Raw genomic sequence first — 21,767 nt, 5'->3', positions numbered from 1 at the left:
AACAATTCACTCTGTATCGTCTATCGTCTCACTTCCGAAAACGGCAGCCACTGACACCTACAGACCTGTGATAAGCACTAATAACAACAGTCTACAGGATTATAGGAGCTATTCTGGAGCAGAGATGCCTTGGAGAAGAAACAACGAGACGTCCTCTCACAGAACAGATGATACAAACAAATAGACTTGGACAGATCTTGAGGATACAGCAATAGAACATACAGCAATAGAACATACAGCAATAGAACATACAGCAATAGAACATACAGCAATAGAACATACAGCAATAGAACATACAGAACATAAAGCAATAGAACATACAGCAATAGAACATACAGCAATAGAACATAAAGCAATAGAACATACAGCAATAGAACATACAGCAATAGAAGGTTCATGCCTGTATAATAGTAGTGTAATAACAGTGTCATTTCAGTGTACAGGAAGACATAGGGAGTGTAAAAAGGCCTGTTAGATCCCTGCTCAGTGTGAATCTATACTCCCCTTTCCCTCCCTACACTCCCCACCAAGCCCCAACTCAGTGTGAATCTATACTCCCCTTTCCCTCCCTACACTCCCCACCAAGCCCCAACTCAGTGTGAATCTATACTCCCCTTTCCCTCCCTACACTCCCCATCAAGCCCCAACTCAGTGTGAATCTATACTCCCCTTTCCCTCCCTACACTCCCCACCAAGCCACAACACAGGGTTCTCTTACTGATGCCCATCACACGTCAACGTAAAGCTGGGTTGCTCCATAGCAATGGAGGATGATGGTTGTGTTTATGAAGACCTATTGTAGCTCTGCGTAGGTCGACAGACACTATCTCCATGCACTGATAGAACTGCGGCATTGCTCTGTGTTTTAGACCTCAAGGTTCTTTGATCGTCGGCATTCCTATGTGTGTGTTGTCTTTACTACACTTTTCCCTCGGATAGAAAGAGAGTGAGAGGAGAAAACAACAGAGCGAGAGAAGGAAAATGGTGAGAAGCTTTCCTTTTAAATGAGACAAAATGTTTGCAGCTCTCTGTTCCAAGGGGCTACAGAAGGATACATTAAGCAATCACAACCTTAAAGGGAAGGCTAGGGCTCGGCTGGCTAAACACACACACAATCACAACCTTAACCTCTTCAACCTATGGGGGGCGCTGTGTCATTATTGGATAAAAAGACGTGCCCGTTTTAAGCGCAATATTTTGTCACGAAAAGATGCTCGACTATGCATGGAATTGACAGCCTTGGAAAGACAAAACTCTGACGTCTCCAAAACTGCAAAGATGTTATCTGTGAGTGCCCCAGAACTAATGCAACAGGCGAAACCAAGATGAAGTTTCATACAGGAAATGCCCCAGATTCTGAAGGCGCTGTGTTCCAATGTCTCCTTATATGGCTGTGAATTGGCCAGGAATGAGCCTGCACTTTATGTCGTTTCCCCGAGGTGTCTGCAGCATTGTGACGTGTTTGTAGGCATATCATTGGAAGATTGACCATAAGAGACTACATTTACCTGGTGTCCCGCCCGGTGTCCTGTGTGCGTAATCTGTAGGTCCACGCGTGTTCCATTTCTTCAGAAGAGAAAGTAAACTGCCACGATGGATTTTATCGTCGATAGATATGTGAAAAACACCTTGAGGATTGATTCTAAACATCGGTTTGCCATGTTTCTGTCGATATTATGGAGTTAATTTGGAAGAAAGTTCGCGTTTTGATGACTTATTATTTATTTTTTTCCTTACCCAAACGTGATGAACAAAACAGAGCGATTAGTCGACACAAATAATATTTTTTTGTAAAAACGGAACATTTGCTATCTAACAGAGTCTCCTCATTGAAAACATCTGAAGTTCTTCAAAGGTAAATGATTTTATTTGAATTCTTTTCTGTTTTTTGTGGAAAATGTTGCATGCTGAAATAGAGGCATAATCCAATGCTAGGCTAATACTAATACTAATACTGTTACACAAATGCTTGTTTAGCTATGGTTCAAAAGCATATTTTGAAAATCTGAGATGACAGTGTTGTTAACAAAAGGCTAAGCTTGAGAGCAAATAGATTCATTTCATTTCATTTGCGATTTTCATGAATAGTTAACGTTGTGTTATGCTAATGAGCTTGCGGATAGATTTACACAATCCTGGATACAGGTTTTTTTTCGTAGCTAAACGTGACGCAGAAAACGGAGCGATTTGTCCTAAACAAATAATCTTTCAGGAAAAACTGAACATTTGCTATCTGAGAGTCTCCTCATTGAAAACATCCGAAGTTCTTCAAAGGTAAATGATTTTATTTGAATGCTTTTTCTGGTTTTTGTGAAAATGTTGCCTGCTGAATGCTAACGCTAAATGCTACGTTAACTATCAATACTGTTACACAAATGCTTGTTTTGCAGTGGTTGAGAAGCATATTTAGAAAATCTGAGATGACAGTGTTGTTAACAAAAGGCTAAGCTTGAGAGCAAATAGATTAATTTCATTTAATTTGCGATTTTCATGAATAGTTAACGTTGCGTTATGGTAATGAGCTTGAGGCTGTAGTCACGATACCGGATCCGGGATGGCTCGACGCAAGAAGTTAAAGGGAAGGCTAGGGCTCGGCTGGCTAAACACACACACAATCACAACCTTAAAGGGAAGGCTAGGGCTCGGCTGGCTAAACGCACACACAATCACAACCTTAAAGGGAAGGCTAGGGCTCGGCTGGCTAAACACACACACAATCACAACCTTAAAGGGAAGGCTAGGGCTCGGCTGGCTAAACACACACAGCGAGAGTTACAACATTTACTGGCTAATCAGTCATCCACAGGCATGGTAGATGGTCGAGAGAGAGAGCCCTGTATGTCCAGATCAGTGTTCAATGATATGGAATGAAGGAATGGTTCCTCTGCCTGTTCTCCTTCAGTGGTATCACACAAAGCCGTACAGAGAAGCTACAGAGAACTGTGCAGAGAACCTACAGAGAACCAAGACAACCTACAGAGAACCAAGAGAACCTACAGAGAACCAAGAGAACCTACAGAGAACCAAGATAACCTACAGAGGACCAAGAGGACCTACAGAGAACCAAGATAACCTACAGAGGACCAAGATAACCTACAGAGGACCAAGATAACCTACAGAGAACCAAGAGAACCTACAGAGAACCAAAAGATCCCACGGGGAACCAAGAGAACCTACAGAGAACCAAGAGAACCGTGCAGTTAGGAGATGACAGTAACACAGACACATGCGTCCCTCTTCTCTCATCCCCCCTTCCCTCCATCCCTCCTCTCCCCCTCCCCTCCCTCCATCCCTCCTCTCCCCGTCCCCTCCCTCCATCCCTCCTCTCCACCTCCCCTCCCTCCATCCCTCCTCTCCCCCTCCCCTCCCTCCATCCCTCCTCTCCCCCTCCCTCCATCCCTTCTCTCCCCCTCCCCTCACCTCCCCTCCCCTCCATGGTCCACCCACCTACTCTGTTCCAACTCAACAGAGAAAACATAATATACAAGCTGAATCTCCAGCCTCCCCCAACCCTGTGTGTGTGTGTGTGTGTGTTTGCATGTTCAACCAGCATCAACTGTGTGGTTCTGTCAATACACAGGCATCTCTCTCTCTCTCGCTCTCTCTCTCACACACGCAAACAATGAGAGAATAACAGCACCGTACAGGCAGTTACCACTGCTTACATGGTCTACCCTTACACTACACCCCATTACTCACCGCCTCCGAGTCTTCCAATCCATGTAGGTACAAATTATCATACATGGAGGTTTGATATTCCAACAAGCACCTCTTGAGAATTGACAAAAATAGCAAGGATGGCTTGAAGCACCAGCACCAGAGATGGTTACATTCCCTCTAGAAAACAACAACACTAAAGCAGAAATGAGAAACAGGTGGAGGTTTTCTTATTGTTCTCCTCCCTGAGCCTTGATGGTGAATTAGATGGTTTTCCCCCTAGCTTAAAGAATTGTCCTTATTTCCATCATCTTAATAAGGCAACGCAGAGCTTCAGTTATCCTCAGATGCTGCTGTCTAGATCCAGACCTGGCATTTTATCTCCCTTCCAAACAGAGAGCAGGAGAGGAGAGCCAACCATTCCTCAATCACAGGCTGATGACAGAGCAGGGGGGCAGGCTTCTGATTGGCTGCGTCATGCTCCAGTCAGCTTGGAAGAGCATTCTCACTGATGGTGAATAAGGAAGTGAGAGAAAAGGAAAGGAGATGAGGGGATAGGAAGGGAAGAGGTACGGGAGAAGAGGAGGGTCTGTAGCTTGAGAGCAGCCGACTTTCCCCTCCACCTCTGACAGTGGTTTCTTGTATTTCTTTACCAGTGTCTAATACCCTGTGTTGTATTCTCTCCATCTCTCTCTCTTTCACTCTTTACCTCTATCCCCTCCCCTCTCTCTTTACCTCTATCCACTTCCCTCTCTCTTTACCTCTATCCCCTCCCATCTCTCTCTTTACCTCTATCCCCCTCCCCTCTCTCTTTACCTCTATCCCCTTCCCTCTCTCTTTACCTCTATCCCCTCCCATCTCTCTCTTTACCTCTATCCCCTTCCCTCTCTCTTTACCTCTATCCCCTCCCATCTCTCTCTTTACCTCTATCCCCCTCCCATCTCTCTCTTTACCTCTATCCCCTCCCCTCTCTCTCTTACCTCTATCCCCTTCCCCTCTCTCTTTACCTCTATCCCCTTCCCCTCTTTCTTTACCTCTATCCCCTTCCCTCTCTCTTTACCTCTTCCCCTCCCATCTCTCTCTTTACCTCTCCCCTTCCCTCTCTCTTTACCTCTATCCCCCTCCCTCTCTCTTTACCTCTATCCCCTCCCTCTCTCTTTACCTCTATCCCCTCCCATCTCTCTCTTTACCTCTATCCCCTCCCCTCCCTCTATCCCCTCCCATCTCTTTTTACCTCTATCCCCCTCCCATCTCTCTCTTTACCTCTATCCCCCTCCCTCTCTCTTTTACCTCTATCCCCTTCCCCTCTCTCTTTACCTCTATCCCCTTCCCCTCTCTCTTTACCTCTATCCCCCTCCCCTCTCTCTTTACCTCTATCCCCTCCCCTCTCTCTCTTTACCTCTATCCCCCTCCCCTCTCTCTTTACCTCTATCCCCCTCCCCTATTTCTTTATCTCTATCCCCCTCCCCTATTTCTTTACCTCTATCCCCTCCCCTCTTCCCCTCTCTCTTTTTATTTTCCTCTGTCATAAGGTGGCCTGCTGAAGAGGCGAGAGTGTGTGTGTGTTTGTATGTGTGTGTGTGTGAGGATCTCCTGACCTAATCACCCAGGTTTAACAGCCACACACACACACACACTGTCACATCATTCACACACTCAGCATCATGCCATACATGAATCATTAAAAATTGGATCTTGACCAATGTTGATCCTCACAGTGTTGATCCTCACAGTGTTGATCCTCACAGTTTTGATCCTCACAGTGTTGTTCCACACAGTGTTAATCATCACAGTGTTGTTCCACACAGTGTTAATCATCACAGTGTTGATCCTCACAGTGTTCCAATAGCCAGGTTCTGTGTTAAACCATCTTCATGGACCCACTGGGACCATAAAACACCCAACATGCAGTCTACAGATTCACAAGGTCATTAAAATTGGAAGGGATCAAAGGGTTAAGAAAAAAATATAACAAAAAAGACAAATGAATGTGTATAGACTAATCTCATGTGATATACAATTAGACATAAATCTATTTTATTTTATAATGATGCAATATATTCATGGTATATTTTTGGTCATTTCTGATTCCATTTCTAGAAATGTATAGATTTTCAAACAAGTGTTTCCCTTTGCTTTAATCAAGTTAAATTGCAGTGAAACACGTAACATTGTGTGGGTTCCTTTCTCAAGGCATGGTGGAAGACTGGAGCAATGTCGCCCTCTAGTGATGAAGAGACTTACAGCAGGTGCAACTGCTACAAACTGGCCATCCTCTAGTCCAGGGTCTCTCAAAGTCGGTCCTGGGACCCCCCCTGGGCACACGTTTTGGTTTTGCCCTAGCATTACACAGCTGAATCAGATAATCAAAGCTTGATGATGAGTTGGTTATTTTAATCAGATGTGTAGTGCTGGGGGGTTCAGTGGTTCTTCAACATTTTTAGCTCGAGAACCAAATGAGAAATTGACAGTCCTCCTGTGACCCAAATCATCCTCCAACAACCCAAATTAAGAAGAAATAATGTGTGATCACATGCCCAGGGCCCCACTTTGAGTCCTGACCCATAGTTGAAAAACCACTGCTCTAGTTTGAAAATATAAAAAATTACACCCGGACAGGTTTGAGTCTCTCACATGCCAAGACAACTTAAGAGAAGTTATTTTTTATTTTACCTTTATTTAACTAGGCAAGTCAGTTAAGAACAAATTCTTATTTTCAAAAAATTGTCATTTTAATCCATAGAGACGTAGAGTCCATAGAGGATACTGGGGAGGAAGAGGAGTGTCCATCCTTTCCACACACCCCCACCTCTGTGGTAAACTCCTGAGATCCACCCCCGACCTCTGTGGTAAACCCCTGAGATCCACCCCCGACCTCTGTGGTAAACCCCTGAGATCCACCCCCACCTCTGTGGTAAACCCTGAGATCCACCCCCACCTCTGTAGAGATCCACCCTGTGGTAAACCCCAGATCCTCTGTGGTAAACCCCTGAGATCCACCTCCCACCTCTGTGGTAAACCCTGAGATCCACCTCCCCCTGAGATCCACCTCTCTGTAGTAAACCCCTGAGATCCACCTCCCACCTCTGTAGTAAACCCTGAGATCCACCCCCACCTCTGTAGTAAACCCCTGAGATCCACCTCCCACCTCTGTGGTAAACCCCTGAGATCCACCTCCCACCTCTGTAGTAAACCCCTGAGATCCACCCCCACCTCTGTAGTAAACCCCTGAGATCCACCTCCCACCTCTGTGGTAAACCCTGAGATCCACCCCCACCTCTGTAAAACCCTGAGATCCACCCCCCACCTCTGTGGTAAACCCCTGAGATCCACCCCCACCTCTGTAGTAAACCCTGAGATCCACCCCCACCTCTGTAGTAAACCCTGAGATCCACCCCCACCTCTGTAGTAAACCCCTGAGATCCACCTCCCACCTCTGTAGTAAACCCCTGAGATCCACCCCCACCTCTGTGGTAAACCCTGAGATCCACCTCCCACCTCTGTGGTAAACCCTGAGATCCACCCCCCACCTCTGTAGTAAACCCTGAGATCCACCCCCCACCTCTGTAGTAAACCCTGAGATCCACCCCCACCTCTGTAGTAAACCCCTGAGATCCACCCCCACCTCTGTGGTAAACCCCTGAGATCCACCCCCCACCTCTGTAGTAAACCCTGAGATCCACCCCCCACCTCTGTAGTAAACCCTGAGATCCACCCCCCACCTCTGTAGTAAACCCTGAGATCCACCCCCCACCTCTGTGGTAAACCCCTGAGATCCACCCCCACCTCTGTAGTAAACCCCTGAGATCCACCCCCACCTCTGTGGTAAACCCTGAGATCCACCCCCCACCTCTGTAGTAAACCCTGAGATCCACCCCCCACCTCTGTAGTAAACCCCTGAGATCCACCCCCACCTCTGTGGTAAACCCCTGAGATCCACCCCCCACCTCTGTAGTAAACCCTGAGATCCACCTCCCCCCCCACCTCTGTGGTAAACCCCTGAGATCCACCCCCCACCTCTGTAGTAAACCCCTGAGATCCACCCCCCACCTCTGTAGTAAACCCCCACCCCCCACCTGAGATCCACCCCCCACCTCTGTAGTAAACCCTGAGATCCACCCCCCACCTCTGTAGTAAACCCTGAGATCCACCCCCCACCTCTGTGGTAAACCCTGAGATCCACCCCCCACCTCTGTAGTAAACCCCACCCCCCCACCTCTGAGAAACCCCTCCACCTCCCACCTCTGTGGTAAACCCCTGAGATCCACCCCCCACCTCTGTAGTAAACCCCTGAGATCCACCCCCACCTCTGTAGTAAACCCCTGAGATCCACCTCCCACCTCTGTGGTAAACCCTGAGATCCACCCCCACCTCTGTAGTAAACCCTGAGATCCACCCCCCACCTCTGTGGTAAACCCTGAGATCCACCTCCCACCTCTGTGGTAAACCCCTGAGATCCACCTCCCACCTCTGTGGTAAACCCCTGAGATCCACCCCCACCTCTGTGGTAAACCCCTGAGATCCACCTCCCACCTCTGTGGTAAACCCTGAGATCCACCCCCCACCTCTGTGGTAAACCCTGAGATCCACCTCCCACCTCTGTGGTAAACCCCTGAGATCCACCCCCCACCTCTGTAGTAAACCCCTGAGATCCACCCCCCACCTCTGTGGTAAACCCCTGAGATCCACCCCCACCTCTGTGGTAAACCCTGAGATCCACCTCCCACCTCTGTGGTAAACCCCTGAGATCCACCCCCACCTCTGTGGTAAACCCTGAGATCCACCTCCCACCTCTGTGGTAAACCCTGTGGTAAACCCTGAGATCCACCCCCAAACCTCTCCCACCTCTGGTAAACCCTGAGATCCACCCCCCACTCTCTGTTAAACCCTGAGATCCACCCCCACTTCTGTTAAGTTATAGCAATGGCATAAAAGGGACAATCAACTCAGGGCACTATGCGTTCACTGGAAAATAATGCAACCCTGTGGAAGGTCAGTTCCACCCTGCTAGAGCGTCGTGGAACACACCTTCCACGTTGTCCATTATTTTCCATAGAACGCATAGCCCCTCGTTGATTATATCTTACATAATACATACAGACTATAAAGACCAGCTAAAACCACCTATAACTTCAAATTAGAGTTGAGTTGAACGTACAGTATTCTAAGGTGTTAGATTATATGGCCTATGTTCAGTAGTATCTAGAAGCAGGCAGCAGAGAGCATTCATGCACTACAGATGTCCAGGGAGAGAAACCCTGCTGCACCAAGAGATGACACTCTGCCTGACTGTACTATAATGTATTTATATCTAATCTGAATTAGGGTTCAAAATCAATTAGATTTTCAAAAGGGCAAGGATTTTGTTGTCAATGCACTCTATGAGATGTCAATGTAAGGGAGAGTGGGGTAAGTTGAGCCAAAGGAGTGACATTCTAGACGATTCTGTGCTTCCAACTTGTGGCAACAGTTTGGGGAAGGCCCTTTCCTGTTTCAGCATGACAATGTCCCTGTGCACAATGTGAGGTCCATACAGAAATTATTTGTTGAGATCGGTGTGGAAGAACTTGACTGGCCTGCACAGAGCCCTGACCTCAACCCCATCGGACACCTTTGGGATGAACTGGAGGGTGAAGAGGGGGTAAGGAGAGGAGGTGAAAGGGTGAGGATGGGGTGAGAAGATGAGGGGAGAGGAGAGTGAGAAAGGTGAGAAGTGGGAGAGCTGTGTCCATAGCCTCATGAAGAAGAAACTCCTGAATAAACTGTTCCAGAGTTCAGCCAGGCGACCTACGAAAGAGGGAAAATCAAGCCTTACCGTAATACTTTTTTGGTTTGTTTGCAATGTCATCTAATGAGCTGTGAATAACATCAGTGACTCAATCAGATCTTTATTGGTTCAGATGTGCAAAATACAATTGATTTGAGATTCTTGCTTTCGCAGCAGTGCTTTATAAAATGGTAATTATGACCAACAGTTGTGTGTGTGTGTTTATAGCACAGGATACTGATTAACTTACATCTGTCCCTAATTTTTCAGCTACAGGTAATCAGTTCCCAATAGCTGCTGATGCTATAACTGAAAGTAGAAAAATAGGCTAACTGAATTCACTGAATGTTGCCCGAGATGTAATTTCCTTTCTAAATCACAAACATGTGTCCCAAATGACCCAAATGGCACCCTATTCCCTATATAGTGCACTACTTTCGACTGAGCCCTATGGGCCCTGCTCAAAAGTAGTGCACTATGTAGGAGGGAATAGGGTGCCATTTGGGTCATTTGGGACACATTTTGTGATTTAGAAAGGAAATTACATCTCGGGCAACATTCAGTGAATTCAGACGAGCTTCACTGCTTCGCTGCTTTGCTGCTTCGCTACTTCGCTGCTTCTGCTTAGCTGCTTAGCTACTTCGCTGCTTCGCTGCTTAGCTGCTTCGCTGCTTCGCTGCTTCGCTACTTCGCTGCTTCGCTGCTTCGCTGCTTCGCTGCTTCGCTGCTTCGCTGCTTCGCTACTTCGCTGATTTGCTGCTTCGCTGCTTCACTGCACCCCAAATTGTGATTTATTTCAGTGGTGAATAAATGTTGAAGCCCATTCAATTAGAAGATCTAAATAAGAACCCTCCCTTCCCAACTCAAGACAGTCACCACCTCAGATCAACTAAAGTCAGCCTGCTACCATGGAATCACATGGGATGGGATTATCTCATATTTTACAGTATTGTTGGTACACCCCGCAAAGACGCAATGTCATTTCAGTCTGTTAACGTCCTCTTTTCTTTATTTCAGTCAAGAAGGGGTTGTCGTGAGCTAAAAACATGTTCATGGGACAGAGCCCAGACTAAGAGACGTGATCAGGGTCATAGGTCAGATCAGAACATGTAATTTTCCCATAGAACTTGAATGACTCATTGTAATTATATGACTATCCCATCACAAAGCCAACATTGAACATCTGGATACAGGAAGCTGACGTGCCACTGTTCAACACAACATCTGGATACAGGAGGCTGACGTGCCACTGTTCAACACAACATCTGGATACAGGAAGCTGACGTGCCACTGTTCAACAGAACATCTGGATACAGGAAGCTGACGTGCCACTGTTCAACACAACATCTGGATACAGGAAGCTGACGTGCCACTGTTCAACACAACCTCTGGATACAGGAAGCTGACGTGCCACTGTTCAACACAACATCTGGATACAGGAAGCTGACGTGCCACTGTTCAACACAACATCTGGATACAGGAAGCTGACGTGCCACTGTTCAACACAACATCTGGATACAGGAAGCTGTTGTTCAACACAACATCTGGATACAGGAAGCTGACGTGCCACTGTTCAACACAACATCTGGGGGTGACATCTGGATACAGGAAGCTGACGTGGATACCACTGTTCAACAACATCTGGACATCTGGATACAGGAAGCTGACGTGCCACTGTTTAACACAACATCTGGATACAGGAAGCTGACGTGCCACTGTTCAACACAACATCTGGATACAGGAAGCTCACGTGCCACTGTTCAACACAACATCTGGATACAGGAAGCTGACGTGCCACTGTTCAACACAACATCTGGATGGAAGCTGGTGACTGTTCAACACAACATCTGGATACAGGAAGCTGACGTGCCACTGTTCAACACAACATCTGGATACAGGAAGCTCACGTGCCACTGTTCAACACAACATCTGGATACAGGAAGCTGATGCCACTGTTCAACACAACATCTGGATACAGGAAGCTCACGTGCCACTGTTCAACACAACATCTGGATACAGGAAGCTCACGTGCCACTGTTCAACACAACATCTGGGTGTGAGAGATGAACATCTGGATACAGGAAGCTCACGTGCCACTGTTCAACACAACATCTGGATACAGGAAGCTCACGTGCCACTGTTCAACACAACATCTGGATACAGGAAGCTCACGTGCCACTGTTCAACACAACATCTGGGGGTGAGAGATGAACATCTGGATACAGGAAGCTGACGTGCCACTGTTCAACACAACATCTGGATACAGGAAGCTGACGTGCCACTGTTCAACACAACATCTGGATACAGGAAGCTCACGTGCCACTGTTCAACACAACATCTGGATACAGGAAGCTCACGTGCCACTGTTCAACACAACATCTGGGTGTGAGAGATGAACATCTGGATACAGGAAGCTCACGTGCCACTGTTCAACACAACATCTGGATACAGGAAGCTCACGTGCCACTGTTCAACACAACATCTGGATTCGTGCCACTGTTCAACACAACATCTGGGGGTGATAACATCTGGAAGCTGACGTGCCACTGTTCAACACAACATCTGGATACAGGAAGCTCACGTGCCACTGTTCAACACAACATCTGGGGGTGAGAGATGAACATCTGGATACAGGAAGCTGACGTGCCACTGTTCAACACAACATCTGGGGGTGAGAGATGAACATCTGGATACAGGAAGCTGACGTGCCACTGTTCAACACAACATCTGGATACAGGAAGCTCACGTGCCACTGTTCAACACAACATCTGGGGGTGAGAGATGAACATCTGAGATGAACATCTGGATACAGGAAGCTGACGTGCCACTGTTCAACACAACATCTGGATACAGGGGGTGAAGATGAACATCTGGATACAGGAAGCACTGTTCAACACAACATCTGGGGTGATACATCTGGATACAGGAAGCTGACGTGCCACTGTTCAACACAACATCTGGGGGTGAGAGATGAACATCTGGATACAGGAAGCTGACGTGCCACTGTTCAACACAACATCTGGGGGTGAGAGATGAACATCTGGATACAGGAAGCTGACGTGCCACTGTTCAACACAACATCTGGGGGTGAGAGATGAACATCTGGATACAGGAAGCTGACGTGCCACTGTTCAACACAACATCTGGGGGTGAGAGATGAACATCTGGATACAGGAAGCTGACGTGCCACTGTTCAACACAACATCTGGGGGTGAGAGATGAACATCTGGATACAGGAAGCTGACGTGCCACTGTTCAACACAACATCTGGGGGTGAGAGATGAACATCTGGATACAGGAAGCTGACGTGCCACTGTTCAACACAACATCTGGATACAGGAAGCTGACGTGCCACTGTTCAACACAACATCTGGGGGTGAGAGATGAACATCTGGATACAGGAAGCTGACGTGCCACTGTTCAACACAACATCTGGATACAGGAAGCTGTTCACGTGGGGGTGAGAGATGAACCACTGTTCAACACAACATCTGGGGGTGAGAGATGAACATCTGGATACAGGAAGCTGACGTGCCACTGTTCAACACAACATCTGGGGGTGATACAGGAAGGAAGCTGACGTGCCACTGTTCAACACAACATCTGGGGGTGAGAGATGAACATCTGGATACAGGAAGCTGACGTGCCACTGTTCAACACAACATCTGGGGTGAGAGGATACAGAAGCTGACGTGCCACTGTTCAACACAACATCTGGGGGTGAGAGATGAACATCTGGATAAGCTGAGGACTGTTCAACACAACATCTGGGGTGAGAGATGAACATCTGGATGCTGACACTGTTCACAACATCTGGGGTGACACAACATCTGGGGGTGAGAGATGAACATCTGGATACAGGAAGCTGACGTGCCACTGTTCAACACAACATCTGGGGGTGAGAGATGAACACATTAAATGCTGCTGCATCGCTTGACAGTCTGAATCATTTCAACTTTTCACGAACGTGTCCATTACCTCTCCTCTCTCTTGACTCTGTCTTCTCTAGCTCGACTCTTTCTCCTCATTAAGCCTCTCTCAGAAACCTCTCAGAAACACTCCATCCTTCCCTCATTACTCTCAACCCTCTCTTTCTGTCCCTAACACCCTTCAGACACCATTCTCTTCTGTGAGGAGATTACTGTCCAAACACACAGCTCAGAGCAACCCCTGGTCTGAACAGGCTGTGGAGTTGGGTACATTTTTAAGATCACCCAAGATCTGCATCTCTAGACACTGTCATGCTCATCCATGACTAACCCTAACACCTTGAACGCCCACACCAGTAGAAATCCACTTTTTCAAGCTGAAAGAAGATCGGCGGAGCTTACCCATGATTTTGCACAATGATGTAAGTCAATAAGTCATCGTTATAGCCAAAGTATGATATATTTGGGCCTGAAGTGACAAAACCGAACTACCCTCTTCATGCATATTCATGCCAATGATGTGTCTTTTCCTATGAAATGACACTCAAATGATTTTTGCCCATGTTTCTTTTTAGGGTTGGGTTTTATTTGAATGGTACCACCCACCAGCATGGCATTGTTCATTAATCGGAAACACCTGAAAAATGTGTGAGTCACGACTGAGTTGGGCAACATAATAGATCGTCTTTAGCTACAGGAAATATGGTGGTTCAATGAAGATTGTTCACTTGGGCAGTTTACTATTGAAAAAAATAGTCAGTTCTGGTCTACAAAACGGGTGGGTCTCCCATAGACACCAAAGCAATAGCAGCTGGGTCTGGTCTACCTAGTTCACTGACTTTCATTGAACCAGAAAAAAAACAGTGAGTGGGGTGTCTCACTTCCTTTTCTGTCTCTGGTACTTGGCTGCCTGAGCCATGGAGCAAATTACAATAGGGGTCAACGTTAATAATCTTTGGATGCCGACACTAGTCGCACCATTGGAAGATATAGCTCGGACTGTGGCCTACAGAAGCCTATTCCTGCTCTTTTCCCGTGATCCATCAAACACATTTGGTGTGTCATCATAGTGGTTTATGACTTGGGGTCAGACTCGCTATTCCTGCTCAATTTTTTAATGTCATTGATAAAACGTGATCCATCAAAAGTATATTGTGGATTTCACATTTGCATGTTGATTTGTTATTATGCATGCCTGCCCATCCTGGGAATAGGGGAGTGTTTACAGTTTTTTGATGACTTGGGCCTCAGTTTGTATGATGGCAAGTTGCATATACTCCAGAATGTTATGAAGAGTGATCAGATGAATTGCAATTAATTGCAAAGTCCCTCTTTGCCATACAAATGAACTGAATCCCCCCCAAAAAATCCACTGCATTTCAGCCCTGCCACAAAAGGACCAGCTGACATCATGTCAGTGATTCTCTCCTTAACACAGGTGTGAATGTTGACAAGGACAAGGCTGGAGATCACTCTGTCATGCTGATTGAGTTCGAATAACAGACTGGAAGCTTCAAAAGAAGGGTGGTGCTTGGAATCATTGTTCTTCCTCTGTCAACCATGGTTACCTGCAAGGAAACACATGCTGTCATCATTGCTTTGTACAAAAAGGGCTTCACAGGCAAGGATATTGCTGACAGTAAGATTGCACCTAAATCAACTATTTATTGGATCATCAAGAACTTCAAGGAGAGCGGTTCAATTGTTGTGAAGGAGGCTTCAGGGCGCCCAAGAAAGTACAGCAAGCGCCAGGACCGTCTCCTAAAGTTGATTCAGCTGCGGGATCGGGGCACCACCAGTACAGAGCTTGCTCAGGAATGGCAGCAGGCAGGTGTATCTGCGCACACAGTGAGACGAAGACTTTTGGAGGATGGCCTGGTATCAAGAAGGGCAGCAAAGAGGCCACTTCTCTCCAGGAAAAAAATCAGGGACAGACTGATATTCTGCAAAAGGTACAGGGATTGGACTGCTGAGGACTGGGGTCAAGTCATTTTCTCTGATGAATCCCCTTTCCGATTGTTTGGAGCATCCGGAAAAAAGCTTGTCCGGAGAAGACAAGGTGCGCGCTACCATCAGTCCTGTGTCATTCCAAAAGTAAAGCATCCTGAGACCATTCATGTGTGGGGTTGCTTCTCAGCCAAGGGAGTGGGCTCACTCACAATTTTGCCTAAGAACACAGCCATGAATAAAGAATGGTACCAACACATCCTCTAAGAGCAGCTTCTCCCAAACATCCAGCAACAGTTTGGTGATGAACAATGCCTTTTCCAGCATGATGGAGCACCTTGCCATAAGGCAAAAGTGATAACTAAGTGGCTCGGGAAACAAAACATCAATATTTTGGGTCCATGGCCAGGAAACTCCCCAGACCTTAATCCCATTGAGAACTTGTGGTCAATCCTCAAGAGGCGGGTGGACAAACAAAACCCCACAAATTCTGACAAACTCCAAGCATTGATTATGCAAGAATGGGCTGCCACCAGTCAGGATGTGGCCCAGAAGTTAATTGACAGCATGTCAGGGCGGATTGCAGAGGTTTTGAAAAAGAAGGGTCAACACTGCAAATATTGAAACTTTGCATCAACTTCATGTAATTGTCAATAAAAGCCTTTGGCACTTATGAAATGCTTGTAATTATACTTCAGTATTCCATAGTAACATCTGACAAAAATATCTCAACACTGAAGCAGCAAACGTTGTGGAAATTCATATTTGTGTCATTCTCAAAACTTTTGGCCACGACTGTACTTACGTTTTGACCTCAGTGCTCGAGCTCAAATAATTTTGATGCACTATGAGAGGCAGGCAAGCTTTTTCTGTCGTCTTCAGAAAAATGTGATTCCTTTAAGCACAAAGTCAGACACAGTGTTTTGTTCATGAATAATGTTGTATATTTAGAGGTTACTCATAAGTGTATGGTATTGTTAAGATGTAATTGTACTTTTTAGGATAATATTAACATTCTGAATTCAACATGTGGCTACTAGCTAGCTATTGTATGTGTGAACGAAGGCTACCTCCTCTAATGATCCCAGTCCCTTGTATTGTGCGTCTATTGTAGAAAGAGGCGACGATTCACGGAACATATGTGTTCTATAAATGTTTAGTATTTTCTTTTGGATGCAGGTATGTGGTTTTATCTATGTAAAATATATGTTACATGTTGATACATAATAAGGAGAGGCTGTATTCATTATTACATTCAAAAATCATTTTGATGCACTATGAGAGAAAGAGGCGGCGATTCTCAGAACATACGTGCTCTGCAAATGTTTTGTATTTTCTTTTGGATGCGGATGCCGAGAGTGAATTCTGTTTCATTAAAACATCTAGATCTCCAAAGGCCACGTTTATAGTCTCAATCAACCACACACAACGCAGAGTTACAGCGGTGTAATACAGCACCGGTTACAGCCGCAAACATCCTTTCTGAATTTAAAAGTAATCCTCGAGGTAATCATCTACTTTTTCAAAAGTATCTGTAATCTGATTACAACGTTTTTGCTAACGTAACGGATTAGTTGCCGTTTTTTGTAATCCCTTACATGTAACAGATTACATGTCATCCGTTACTCCCCAACCCTGATGATAACAGAGAACACAGAATATAGCTATTTGATCATGTCCGTGCGTATGTCCAAAATATCAATGACTTCTGCAATTCGACACCGTTTCACTGGAATTAACAAACGGCAAGAGTCTGTCAGGTATGTGTAAATGGCTGCAAGGAAGTCAGGCGCAGGAGAGCAGATAGTGGGTAGCAAACGGAGCCTTTTATTTAGGCGAACCAAAAGCACACGGCACAACGAACACGCAATACAATACGGGTTGACATAGCCCAGCGCAACCAGACATAAGTGCGCATACATGAAGCAGATAAACAATACCACACAAAGACATGGGGGAAACAGAGGGTTAAATACACAACACATAATGAGGGAAATGAGAACCAGTAGTGTGGGAAAACGAGACAAAACAAATGAAAAATGGATCGGCGATGGCTAGAAGACCGGCGACATCAACCGCCGAACACCGCTCGAACAAGGAGAGGCATCGACTTCGGCAGAGTCAGACAAAGGCCAACCCTCAACATGTCAACCATTAATATAGGCACAGTTTAGCAGAGACTCGTCTCTTGGTAGTCTTTTTCTGAAACGGTGCAAACATAACTTTTATTAGCTAGCTAAGGTTAGCATGATAGCTAGTTACAGTGACAGCTGTGAGTCAGTGCCCTATTTGATGTTATTTCTCTGCTACACATAGTGATCAACACAACGTTCCCACCCCCAATGCCTGAATACGTATTAGCAGCCTGCGTCAGTCTTCGAGGTGGAACCGAATAACAATTTCCGCTCTAGGACAGGAATTACTCGTAATAAGTGCAGCAACTTTCTCTGAGGTGGGCCATTAAAGATTCAATCTGGGACTTGTTTTCCAGCAAAACAGTAGCATTGAAATGACCATTGAACAGATTCCCAGATCCCAGATTGTATCATTAAGCAGATCCTCAGTAAATACCCACTCTGGAAAGAGTCACTAGGCATTTCTGGCAGATGTTGCCTCTAACATCCATTTATATAGTGTTATGAGGGCAAACTGAGGAAGGTCAGCCAGGCAACAGTGCAGGATATCTGTGTGTGTGTGTGTATGTGTGTGTGTGTGTGTGCGTGCATGTGTATTGTTAATGAATAATGCATGCCTTGTCTACCTAGATGACTTGTGAGAAGCTGTCTTTTCCCTCTCACCTTATGCCTCAATGGGGCACACACGTATTATACCAGTTCCCCATACAGATTCTTCTGTAATTGGCAAAAAGCGTGAGATGCCTGTCTGCAAGACACAACTGGATAAGCATTTACCATTTCAGAGATAAATAAACTGCGAATGGAACAAACTGTGCTCTACTTCCAATTCAAATACTTAAATTATTACTTTTTTTTAACTAGGCAAGTCAGTTAAGAACAAATTCTTATTTTCAATGAAGGCAGAACGACAGATTTGTACCTTGTCAGCTCGGGGATTTGAACTTGCAACCTTTCAGTTACTAGTCCAACACTCTACCCACTAGGCTACCCTGCCTAAAACAAGGTCCTAAAACTAGGTCACTATGGTTAATAGTGTATAATTTAAGTAGGATATGGTGAACATAGAATGAGGAAGACTAAGACTCTCTGCCTATCCAGACCGCATCTGCGACCTGAAATACCACAGTATGCAAAGTAACCATTCAAACAGCACATGACTGCAGTGACCTATATATAAAGTAGATTAAATACATTTGTATAGCAAACACATTGAATGATCCAACCTCTTTGTAACATACACTGAGTGTACAAAACATTAAAAACACCTGCTCTTTCCATGACATAGACTGACCAGGTGAAATCTTTGATCCCCCCCACTTGTGAAATCCACAAAAAAATCAGTGTAGATGAAGGGGAGGAGGCAGGTTAAAGAAGGATTTTTAAGCCTTGAGACAATTGTGACATGGATTGTGTATGTGTGTCATTCAGAGGTATAAATGGGCCTTTGAACGGGGCATGGTAGTAGGTTCCAGGCACACCGGTTTGTATCAAGACCTGCAACGCTGCTGTCTTTTTCAAGCTCACCAGTTTCCTGTGTGTATCAAGAATGGTCCACCACCCAAAGGGCATCCAGCCAACGTGACACAACTGTGGGAAACATTGGAGTCAACATGGGCCAGCATCCCTGTGGAACGCTTTGGACACCTTGTAGAGTCAACATGGGCCAGCATCCCTGTGGAATGCTTTGGACACCTTGTAGAGTCAACATGGGCCAGCATCCCTGTGGAACGCTTTGGACACCTTGTAGAGTCAACATGGGCCAGCATCCCTGTGGAAGACTTTGGACACCTTGTAGAGGCTGTACTGAGGGCAAAAGGGCAGATGCAAATTAATATTAGGAAGGTGTCCTTAATGTTTTGTACACTCAGTGTATAACGTAATATTTAACACTTGACCATAGCCCCCCTTATATATGCATTCATTAAGCTTTATAAACAACTGCGCAAGACTTCATAACATCCTTCATAGTCAGTCATAAGTGTCAGCAAATCTCTAGACATACTATCTCTGAAAATGTGTCATGTATTTTGTTCATGTCAATTATCTCATCCAAACTGAACCTGATTTGTTAAGCTTTACAGACACACAGACACACACGCTAGCTAGCACGTGATAGACCAGCCCCCTGACAGAGAGATAGAGAAGCAGAACAAAGGTAGGCAATAACATTCAGGTGTCCTTGTGTTGTGGAATAGCCTTGATGGAAGCCAGTTCCCTAGGCAACCCATTAGTTTGGATCTCACAGTCCAGCAGCAAATGGTCCCCTCTGTATTACAGAATAATAGTTTCACACCGAAGGACTATTTTACATTTATTATACAGTTGAACACAGGTGCTGAGACAACTATTACTTTGTCCATAACAATATGTCTCAATCGTTCATAAAAAATAATACATGAATGGTAGTGAATACAGAGAGTGAATACAGAGATAATGAGAGGAAGTGAATTCCCGATAACACTCAAATCAAGGCCACTGGCTCCCCTGCAACAGAGGTGACAACCCCATGTTGAAGCAATATCGGTCTCGTTGACCGTTCTCTTATCCCAGAATAATTTAACCATTCAGAATGTTTCCTTCAGACAATACATTTTGTACAGGGTGTAGTACAGACCGTATGCAACTGTTAATTGGATAACACAACTGGTTGTGGATTACAAGAGCAGTCACTGCTGAAAAACTATCAGCAAATATGGTTTAAAGTATTGTGCACAGCCTGTTTTGGACAAACATAGAGAGTGTAGTGGGATTTGTGCCCCGGTACAATTTTTGCTCCTGACTGTGTAGTAATGCTGTAATTACTCTCGTAAAAACATTGTGATAACACGTTGGTGCATAGGGATCTATTGTAATTGAGTAGTGTAGTGTTACCCATCTGTCTCTCTCACCTGTCTGAGGATGAAGCTGGTGGAGTTGGTGCTCCCGTCAGACCTCTTTAGCCGGCTGCGTCTGAAGTAGGTCCCTCTATTCACCTGAGTAGGTACAGCCAGAAACACACACATCATTCTCACTGTCACTCACTTTGCAGTACGACAACAAGGGCACCATAAGGAACACTGGGGCCCTACGGGTGATCAGGTGATCAGGTGCCTGGGTATAGCCTGTCCCTATTGTATGCATTTCCATCCTGTCTGTAACGGTGTAGCCTGCTGTCCACTTCTGGCTGAGACCTGAAGACTTGCATTGGCTCCCCAAACTAATGGCTGACCTTTCATAAGAACTAAGGATGTAGCTTATTGCAGAGAAAATACACCTGCATCACATTTGATTTCTGCCTTAAAAACAAGTGTGTCATTTTTAGAACCTATATATTACATGTTTACTATTTGCTGTAAGATGATACATATGTAAGATGCTCTAATATTTTGGTATGATGCTGTAAAACTAGGTCATGTGTTCAGTCAGTCTGCCCTTCATCAATGGATTCCAGCTACATGGATGAATTATTAAATACCCTATTTCAAACCACATCAATCAAATTCACATACCATCTGCTAAACGTCACACTGATCACGACTACATCACATACAGCGCGAAGTTTATGACGTACCGCGGATTATTGAGCGTTGTTCACAAATGTGAGAAAATAAAAAAACTAGCCTATTAATAAATAAATATATAGCCAACATGAATCTGTAACTAACTTTCTGAAGGTAGGTAGCCTCATAGAGAATGCTTTCCCCATTTTGGTGCAGTGAAATTGGTAGTCATCCCACATGATCATCTTAATTACACATATTGGGAATTTAACACGTTTTATTAACAGCAGTAAGATAACAGAGTCAGAAACCGATAGAGCAGAGTATCTACTATATTGCGGTACTTTACCTTCTGGAGTCCATCGCCTGCACCGTGACGGGTGTAGATATGCCGGGACATTTCGGCTAGTTCGTCGGTCCAAGGGGGAGGCTGCCTCTCTGTCCCGGTCCATGGCAACTGCTGTTGCGGTTGTTGAGTTGGTTCCTCCAGCTTTGCACTGTTGCTTACAAACTCAACAGAGAGAGGAACGATACGATACAGTGCTTTCTTGGTAAACAGTCCGTGTGAATTAACCAACCGGTATCTGTTTGCGCGCGTGCAGTAGTGCTACTCTGTGCTGCTGTTGAAGGTTGCGCGACAGATGTGCACGCGCAACTGGCACGCTCTTGGCTGCTGAGCTCTGCCTCTCGCATCATCCATCGTACTAACCATTTACATTATGTCAATGGCTCTATCTGTCATTCTCATCTGGAGAATGTATTGATGTTTCTAGTTCCATCAGCTTCTTACAGTTTTGTTTTATTACAGGTTTGTATATTATGTTTGTATTTCCTTTTGACCTTGGAACAA

At 45.4% G+C, this 21,767-nt stretch overlaps 1 protein-coding gene across 1 annotated transcript in view; it reads right to left on the bottom strand.

The window, feature by feature from the left end:
- Positions 1-21,539, bottom strand: part of LOC115130141 (voltage-dependent L-type calcium channel subunit beta-4-like) — a 68,577-nt gene extending 47,038 nt beyond the window's left edge. Inside the window, exons 1-2 of the mRNA XM_029660946.2 lie at positions 21,267-21,539; positions 20,327-20,410 (exon numbers count right to left, since the gene is read on the bottom strand). Of these exons, the coding sequence (XP_029516806.1) occupies positions 20,327-20,410; positions 21,267-21,317 (135 nt within the window). The 5' untranslated portion in view covers positions 21,318-21,539. The remainder of the gene's footprint in view (positions 1-20,326; positions 20,411-21,266) is intronic.
- Positions 21,540-21,767: the final 228 nt, after the last annotated feature.

Source organism: Oncorhynchus nerka, linkage group LG1, assembly GCF_034236695.1.
Source record: "Oncorhynchus nerka isolate Pitt River linkage group LG1, Oner_Uvic_2.0, whole genome shotgun sequence".
Lineage (NCBI taxonomy): Eukaryota > Metazoa > Chordata > Actinopteri > Salmoniformes > Salmonidae > Oncorhynchus > Oncorhynchus nerka.
The sequence above is the reverse complement of the archived record's forward strand: the minus strand, read 5'-3'. Positions and strand labels throughout refer to the sequence as shown.